Source organism: Leptonychotes weddellii, chromosome 3 (assembly GCF_054177405.1).
Source record: "Leptonychotes weddellii isolate Sample4059 chromosome 3, ASM5417740v2, whole genome shotgun sequence".
Taxonomy (NCBI): Eukaryota; Metazoa; Chordata; class Mammalia; order Carnivora; family Phocidae; genus Leptonychotes; species Leptonychotes weddellii.
Window position 1 is genome coordinate 71,854,945 of NC_138371.1, and position 9,551 is coordinate 71,864,495.

At 40.8% G+C, this 9,551-nt stretch overlaps 1 protein-coding gene across 6 annotated transcripts in view; it reads right to left on the reverse strand.

Moving 5' to 3' along the window:
• Nucleotides 1-3,188, reverse strand: part of RIF1 (replication timing regulatory factor 1) — a 66,962-nt gene extending 63,774 nt beyond the window's left edge. For 5 of the 6 annotated variants that reach the window (XM_081814451.1, XM_031029305.2, XM_081814452.1 and 2 more), the window contains exons 1-3: nt 3,055-3,188; nt 2,556-2,669; nt 1,686-1,764 (exon numbers count right to left, since the gene is read on the reverse strand). In XM_081814451.1, the coding sequence (XP_081670577.1) occupies nt 1,686-1,764; nt 2,556-2,659 (183 nt within the window). In that variant the 5' untranslated portion in view covers nt 2,660-2,669; nt 3,055-3,188. Of the gene's footprint in view, nt 1-1,685; nt 1,765-2,555; nt 2,670-2,832; nt 2,930-3,054 lie in introns of those variants that run through there. The other variant, XM_031029304.2, reaches the window with a different exon arrangement.
• Nucleotides 3,189-9,551: the final 6,363 nt, after the last annotated feature.

Genomic DNA, 9,551 nt, shown 5'->3' on the forward strand with positions numbered 1-9,551 from the left:
AATGTTGTGGGTGGGGCACCTGGGAGGCTCAGTCCTTAAGTGACTGACTCTTGCTTTCAGCTCAGCTCTTGATCTCAGGGTCCTGGGATCTAAGTGCCAGTTCTCTCTCTCTCTCTCCTGTGAGCTCTCCTGAGCGCACTCGCACTCTCCCTCTCTTAAATAAATAAATAAATCTTTGGAGAAAAAAAAAATATTGTGGGTTCCAGGGCACCGTCTGACTCTTGATTTCGGCTCAGGTCATAATCTCAGGGTAGTGAGATCGACCCCCTTGTCAGGGAGTCTTCTTGAGATTCTATCCCTCTGTCCCCCCTCCTTCCCCCGCACTCTCTCAAATAATAAATAATAAATAAATCTTAAAAAAAAAATGGTGTGGGTTCCTAGACTCAATACTAACAATTGTAAACAACTATATAGAAACAGGTTATATTTCACCTAACCTGGCTCTTGTTCTAAAGGAATTCAATTATCCTTGCAGTGCTTAATAATTCACCCAGAAAGCTTTTGTTGACTGTCAAGCTTCTGTTGACTTTCCTATCATTAACCACCCACATGCTTCCAAATAATTATTCATCAGGCATTTAAGTTACGAACTCTATTAAATAGTGCAAACAATTGAATTCCTGATCCTACATGTTCTTGAATACCAAATTTATGAAGATGCATGTTTTCATCACATCCTATATATTGCTGAGATGTGGAACATGATAATGAAGAAAAATATGATAGTATAATTAATATTGTTTAATAATACTATTAATAAGTCCTGAACTACTACACAAAAACTAAGTTCCGGCTTACACAAATAAAAAGCACTGCTGACTGTAACAGGAACACTCCCAGGTAGACTGCCTTAAATGTCTCAACATTTAACTGGAAATCATGCTAAAATGTACACTAAATATGACTGAATACGTCTGTTTAAAAGCACAAAACATGGTCATAAAGTTAAGAACTCTGGAGATGTAGTTCAACCTCTTCATTCTAAAAATAAGGAATTCAGAAGTTAAGTGTTAAGGACAGTCACAAAGCCACTGTGTACTCAATTGAGGATAAGAACAGAAGTCCGCAGTCTGATGTTAAACTATAACACCTCCCTACAAAAAAGCAAAAAAGATAACCATAATAACGGTTTTTTAACAAGAGTGGCAAAAACTGACGGTGAGTGAAGGTAAGAAACAAAAATGAATGTTGCCACAAAACAGACCAAAGACAAAATTTCACAATCATTTACTTACAAGTACATTCCTACAAAAAGACAAGAAACATAAAATAATCGCTGTTAACTGCTTTTAAATTAAAACCACAGGTTTTGTGGGAGTACAGGACTCTTGTCTCAGGTTGGTGAGGTGGAGCCCCACACTGGATGTAGATTACTTAAAAAATAAAATCTTTAAAAAAATAAAATAAAAGCACAGGTTTTGCATTCACATGGCCATGGGCAACATTAGGCAAATTAAACCAATTTCTTCTACAAAGTGGGGATTAAAGAGTACCCTCACAGGGACATGGAGGATTAAGTAAGAGAATACATGCAAGGTAATTAACAAAGTACTCGGATACGTATTAAACACTGAAACAGTACAATGATGATCCTGGCTCTTATTCCATTTCAAAGTTTTTATGAGTTAGCTGGTAAAACTTTTTTTTCCCCACAACAAAAAACTATTCAATAAACAGATACATACTTTTAAAACTCTGAATAGCTGAGGGAGTTTTTTCTCAATTTCCATAATGACTTCTTTTCCATCTTCTCCAGTCATTCGACTTAAAAGCAGAAAGAACACAAGCTTATGCAAATGACACACAAAAGACCCTATAATTACTCCATATACTCGTTCGTATCCTCTTTCTAAAGTTTGTTAAACTTCTACCAAGTTGAACTGGCCCAGTGCTTAAAATACTTCATACTTGTAAATACAACACATCATGCAATATATACGGTCTGAAATTAACGCAAAAAGAACCCTTAAGAAAAACTTGCTCCACAGCGTACACGTTTGGACAATATCACCACGTAAAGAGGGAACACGAAAACCTTAACCAAATTACAAATTTACTAAAAATTTACTAAATTTCTGTCGTTTTGTACCAATTGCTACCCTTTGCGAGCATTTCCAAATAAGTAGATAACTCAGCAAAATATGATTTTCAGAGAAAAAAATATTGTGAGGCATTTACAGTTACAAATGAAACCCGGGTTATTGCTCTAGAGATTCTGAGTTGCCACATTGTCCCGATACATGGGCGGCTTACACTGAAAACAGCATCCCGCCAGCATGCCCACTTCCAACCAAACTTTAAAAAAAAAAAAAAATCCTTCGCCAACCAAACACACGTGCAGGCTTCCTCATTCCAAACACACGCCTGGAGCTCTGCAGCAACACCCGGGAACGTCACTTAGCACGCACCACCTCCCCCCACCTTGCCCGCGACCGCGGCGTCCTCACAGCTGCCAGACTCCTAGGACACACACACTCGTTTTTGCGTGCCCCACCGCAACTATCTTCTTCCCAAGACCCTCCAGAGCGCTCACCCCCAACCCCAGCGGGCCTTACCTGGTCAAAGTCAGGTAAGCGTCGGTTTGCTCTCCATGGGGGGCGGAAAGGTCTTCCAAAGTCTCCAACAGCGGCGCCAGGGGGCTCTCACCCGGGGCCGTCATGTCGGCCACCCTGAGGCACGGACCGGAAGAGGAGAAAACCCAATGACCGATGGCAGCAGCCCCGTGGCGTCCCGGTCCGAGTCCGGGCCCCAGACCCGCGCGCCCGCCCCCGGCCTCACAGTCCCACCGGGTCCACACGCCCGGCCCCTGGCCCCCAAATCCAAGACCCTAACCTCCTCCTGCGCCTTGCAACACACAGCCGGGCCCACGCTGCGCTCCGGCCCAGGCCCGCTCCCGCCACCACTTTCCCGGGCAGCTTTCAACAGTGGGAGGAGACCCGCGGGGGGCGGGAGAAGCCCGAGGAGCGAGGCATCTCACCGCGAGGGGGCGGAGGGGGCGCTAAACTGAGGGTTGCCAGGGCCCAGCACAGTGGCCCCGATACTTAGCCCACGTACGAAGATCAGGACTGCGTCCTCTCCGCGGCTGCCCCGCGGCACCCCGACGGAGCCAGAACTCGACTTCCCCGGCTCGGGCTGTTTACTCTCGCGTGCGGCCCGCTCCCTCCTAGACCAAGATGGCGGCGGGGGCGGGCCCACGAGCGCGCGGGAGTAGGGCAGGCCTGGCGGAAGAGCCTCGAGCCAATCCAACAGGCAGAGGCGCGCCGAAGTCATCGATAGCCTCCCTGCCCACTGGGCTGCTTCGCCTAGCCCATCAGGGGCGTATTATAGGTGGGGGTGTTTTGACGTAAATTTTACCGGCGAGGGACTTAAAATTCAAAATGTGAGTGAATCGCCAACGTTCATTAGACTAAATTTAGTGGGCCTTCAGACTCTTTTCAAAGAAACCCTGTGCTTCTTGAAGTATTTAGCAACAAATTATTTAGCAAGAGATGACCGCACTGTAATGTTTAAGACTAGGAGCTGCATCTCGGTTGGTGTAGATTCCAACCCTAGCTCTGTGTGACTTCAGCAAATTAACCAACCTTTCTATGCCTCAATTTCCTCCTTGAGAAAATAGGGATGATAATGGTAACTACTTAAGGTGAAAGGGAAGTGAGAAAAGGTAGGAGAAGCCTTTGGTTTTCACATTTTAAGTGTACATAACAATGGCCTCGGGGTATTCATTATTAAACTGCAGATATCTGGGCCCCGCCCTTAGACATTGTGATTCAGTAGATTTAGGTAGCTCCCAAAGATCTGCATTCTTTTATTTAGGCCCCAGGTGTTGAAGGGTGGGACTTGGCTAGGACTTCCTGATGGTGGAGAAAGGACCGTAAACCCTTGGCGAACAATTATTTTTTTTATTAAAGATTTTATTTATTAGAAAGAGAGAGACAGAGCACAGGCAGGTGGAGGGGCAGAGGGAAAGGGAGATGCAGACTCCCCACTGAGCAGGGAGTCTGACTTGGGGCTCCATCTGGGGACTCCAGGATCATGACCCGAGCCAAAGGCAGACGCTTAACCTACTGAGCCACCCAGGCATCCCTTGACGAACAATTAATATGCTGTGCCCCTTTTCCTCTGCCTCTGAGCCCTGTCCACATCACACAGGATTATATCAACTTGAATCCAGGCGTCTAAGGCTCAGAAGCAAATGGTTCTTCCACTTTGGCCTCACAGGTTTCTGATCCCCCACCCCTCAAGCTTCCACTTCCACAGTACAACTATCAGCTCCAGAGGTCAGGGCCACATTTTGCCCTCTGCCCCTAGCCAGTGTCTGTCAAACTAAGCACTCACTACAGAATATGTTTCTTAAGCAAAAAAATGAAGGAAGAAAAGGAAGGAGACCTACAGATCTTGTAAACCAAGCTATGGAAATTAAAGACTTAAAACGGTGAAGAGTTGGGTCTGGGTGCAATGTAGAGACACTGTGGAAGTGATGGTAAAGAAAGGTTTTCAGTGCAGCCTGATAATGAGTTCTATAAACATCAGAGGGCAAAGTGCTCATTTTGTGGGCTTTGGCAAGATAACACAGATATATAAGAAAGTAAAGAAGTTATGAGATAATAAATGATATATGGACTATTTTGCAATATTAAGATTTCAATATAGTAGAGATGTTGTAAAGTGAGAGAAGATCTTGAAACCATATTTTTTTATGGTGGCTATGAGATGAGATTAGTGAGAACACGGAGTTTGCCTTAAGACAGTACCTCCGCCTAATCCCTCTGTGCCTTCCTGTGCTTTATTCTTCCAATACTTACCACTATGTGAATATTGCATTATATATCTATTTTTTATTGTCTGTCTCTCCCCATGGGAATGTAAATTCCTTGAGAATATGGACTTTGTTTTAGTCATGTTTTTCCTTATATTTCATTTATAAAGAAGAGGTTGGGGTGGTCATGTCGCTTGTACCTCTTTCAAAGGCATAGTCCTATGATCTTCCTAAAATGTTTCGTAATATTTTATCATTGTCACTCCCGGGACTGAAATCCTTCAGTGGTTCCCATCAATCATAGGGTGAATTTCTAAACTTTTGATATAACATGTAGGCCTGTGATGATTGGGCGAATGCTAACCCTTCATCTCCAGCCTTATCCCCACTTCAGCCAAGTTTTGAATAGTCTGCCAGGATCTCTAATTCTTTGGTCTTTGAACATCTGTGTTCCTTGCCTTTAGAACATTAATTCCCTTTTTCCAGTGTGATAAATAGGAGTAGATTAAAATCACACCTTTTCATTAAATCCTTCCTCTATCTACTCTTTCCCCAAGGAAAATTAAATGCTTCTACCTCCTCGCTTATATAGTTTTTTTTTGGAAACCTGTTAAAATACATATCTCATTAATTTATTGTTGTTTAGTTATTTTTTTAAAGATTTTATTTTTAAGTAATCTTTACACCCAGTGTGGACCTCAAACTCACAACCCTGAGATCAAGAGTCGAACGCTTTACCAACTGAGCCAGCCAGATTCCCTATTATTGTTTACTTACATATGTCTGAATAACAGAGTTGAGGGTTAGTCTGAGGAGAATTAGTTCTAGCCTAATCTCAATCAGTGCCCCTCCCTCTTTTTTGGTATTTTTTTTATCTAAGGAGATTACAGAGTCAAGTCAAATCCTCTTCCCCACCCAGACACCTCTCTCCACACCCTTCCAAAGAGATTGCTATCAGCAAGCTTCTCTTTTATAGAAATTCTGGAACTACTACCATAGATCTTCTCTTACTAGGCAATAAATTCATAGTACCTGGCACTCAATAACAGCATTTTGTTGTTTTTTATAGGTACATTTTGAATTAATTTTTTTATGTGTTAATTCATCCGTCTTTTCCTCTAATCATTCAACCGATATACAATTTGTCTTCTTTGCCTCTTCAAATCCTATATCTCTTTTTCTCCGCAGAACATCATGAAAAGCCTTGCACCTTCAATCCAGTATAGCTTCTAACTTCCCCATTTCTGTCTTTAACCACACCATTGCTCAGCAAATATCAAGCCTATAATCTTAGGTCTCTCAATGACTCCTTTCTCCTACGTGCCCCCAGTAGTCCTAATGATTCCTTCTATCTAATAAGTGTTAGACCTGTCCACCTAATACCTACCTAGGATCCCAATTTATGGCCTGAACATAATCATTTCAAGATTATAAAATCGCTTTTTAACTGCTTTTTATTGAGTGCTGGATGTTGCATGTACATTATCTCATTTATTCCTCAGTGGTTCTAAGACAAAGAAGTACTTTTCCTGGATTTACAAATAACCAAGGTGTAGCTTAAAGAGTAAAATGGAGACCTTTAATCTAATCATATATAACTCCAAAGCTGACCTATATAAGCTACATTCATTCAGCAACATTTATTTATTTATTTATTTATTTTATTTATTTTTTTTTTAAGATTTTATTTATTTTTTAGAGAGCGAGCGAGAGAGAAACAGCATGAGAGGGGAGAGGGTCAGAGGGAGAAGCAGGTTCCCCGCTGAGCAGGGAGCCCGATGCGGGACTCGATCCCGGGACTCCAGGATCATGACCTGAGCCGAAGGCAGTCGCCCAACCAACTGAGCCACCCAGGCGCCCCATTCAGCAACATTTAATGAGCTCTACCCTGCATAAAGCACTGTGGTGGTATGGTTTTCATAATAGATTTATTCTTGAACATGGTAAGAAGAATTCAATATAAAGAGTCCTATGAAAGCTCACCATTTACAGGACTCCTGTAGTAATTCATTTAGTGAAGTATCCATCTGTAATCCAAATTACTGGAGTTAATGGAATAGCCCAGCTTTGGAACCAAATAGATGAGGATTCAAATACGGCTCTGCCACTGTGTGACTTGAGATCTTCCAGAAAAATGCTTAACTTCACCATGTCTTCAGCAATAAAATAGGAAGAGGAGCACCTGGGTGGCACAGTTGGTTAAGAGTCCAAGTGTCCAGCTCTTGGTTTCAACTCAGGTCATGATCTCAAGGTCGTGGGTTCAAGCACCCCACGTGGAAGCTGGCATCGGTCTCTGTGGTGAGCTTGGAGTCCACTTGGGATTCTCTCTCCTCCTTCTGCCGCTCAGGTTTGTGCGCACATGCACACACACTCTCTCTCTCTCAAATAAATAAATCTTTTTTAAAAAATGGGAAGAAAAACACCAACATCAAAGTTCAGTAAATGGTAACTTATTGTCCGGTGTATTGCACAAATCCTAGCACATAGTATTTAATAAGTGCTTATTGCATGAATACATATATTAACTGAAAATTTTATAAATTTTTTTCAGAAATGTATTAGTTTTGTTTTCATCATTTAAAAATTGTGGAGTATAAGGGTCCTAGGAGACATTTGAAATGTTGCCCAACATGGTAACTATTTTACTAGATTCATTTAAAGAAAGCTCCACTTTGAGGTTTTTTTAGCTTTTTAATTCGGTGTTGCTGAATGATCCCCTGAGGGACTTTTCAACAAGAAATACATGGAAAAAAAAGCCTCTTAAAGATTATTTTATCTTATCACTAGTTCACATAAAGTAAATATACACAGCTAATAGCACACTCTATGACTAGCATGAAATCTGCTACCCTTACATTCAGACCTACTCCGCAATGTTATCAAATTGTAATGACAAGAGGTGCTTAGTTTCAATCTTTCCACTGAGCTGGGCAAAGAGATCCTATTATTTATGACCAAACCAACTCCTTTATAGATTGATCCCCTTTGAGTTCAAATGAAGAGAGGCAACATAGTATAAGGGCTAAACCTGGAGTCAGATGATAAGGTTTGAATCCTTCTTAACTGTGTGACTTTGGCAATTTACTCAACCTCTTGTGCGTCAATTTCTTTATCTGTGAAATGGGAGTAATTGCACTTACCTCATAGGTGTCTGAGGCATGTGTAAGTTCATACACAGAAATTCCTTAAACAATGACATGTTATAAATATTCAGAAAATGTTAGCCAGAGACACTGGTTTCTCAGGTTCAAGTAAGACAACATTTATAAAACCACAAATGCTTCCCCCCAAAAAACTCCAAAAACCCCAAACCCTATTTTCATTGAAATTGAATTCCTAGTCCACATTAAAATATGAGACTACAGCCACCAACAATAATTTAATGTTATGTATCTTAAAGTGTGATTCCAGAATCATTGCATCAGAATCACAGGGGAGTTTCCTTTTTTTTTTTTTTTTTTTTAAAGATTCTATTTATTTATCTGACACAGAGAGAGAGAGAGAGAGAGGAATCACAAGCAGGCAGAGTGGCAGGGAGTGGCAGAGGGAGAAGCAGGCTCCCCGCTGAGCAAGGAGCCTGATGCGGGACTTGATCCCAGGATCCTGGGATCACGACCCGAGCCAAAGGCAGACGCCCAATGACTGAGCCACCCAAGTGCCCTCTGTAATCTGCATTTTAATATGCACACTAAATGATTCTTTTTAGCACCAAATCTGAAATTCCTACTGTGTACAAGCCACAAATTTTCTTTAACTTTTATAAGATAGCTCTTAACTATTAATTTTATTTGTAATTGGAAAATAAATATCTATTATTAAAGGAACACACCTAAAAAAATAAATAAATAAGTAAAAAGAAAAGGAAAGAACCCATGTATGTATAGCAGAAATCCTTTGCCTATATTTCAAAACATATTCATGGAGAGAAAACAAAACTCTTTTATAAGCTCAAAAACTACAAAAATAATTGAAACTGACAGCCTTGAGGAATCAAAAGGGAAAGTGACTCATTGTTATGCTTCAGGCCTTTCTAGAGAAAGAACATATTCACAAATTTAGAAAATTAATCCAGTTTGAATTCATCACCAGGGGTACTCACGGCAGGATTAAATGCTCTATTTTTCTTGATCACTGGGTTATGGAAGTTTTTCTTAGACTGTCTATTCTATTAAATTAATATAATTGAAAATTTTAAATCCCCTAAGGGTAGTATGAATAAAACAGAATTTTGACCTAAATTTGTAAGCTTGGTTGTCTACTCTCATATGATACTTGTGGAAATACAAATTGGTACAATCTCTACGAAGGACAATTTGCAGTACTTTTCAAAATTTTTAATTCCCAAAGTTTTTGTTGCTGAAATCCCACTTCTAGATGATTATCCTACAAGTTTAACCATTTGTGTGCAAAATAAGTTATGATGACTTTTGTTCATTGCAGAGTTGTTTGTAAAAAAAAAAAAATCAGAAACAACCAAAGAAGACTTGCTAAATAGATTATGATACATCTAGACTGTAAAATACTACGCAGCTCTCTATGTACTAATATATAGTGATATCCAAAATGTATTTAATGGAGAAAAGTTCCACTGAAAAGAACCAGACATTCTTAGAGAAATAGCTAATTCTAGGGCTGGGGCTGAAAAATATATAAGAGCCTGCAACATCTTTTGGTGTCAGAAAATAAACAAATGCTTAAAAATTATGGGAAAATGTTAACGGGGTGCCTGGGTGGCTCAGTCGTTAAGCGTCTGCCTTCGGCTCAGGTCATGATCCCAGGGTTCTGGGATCGAGCT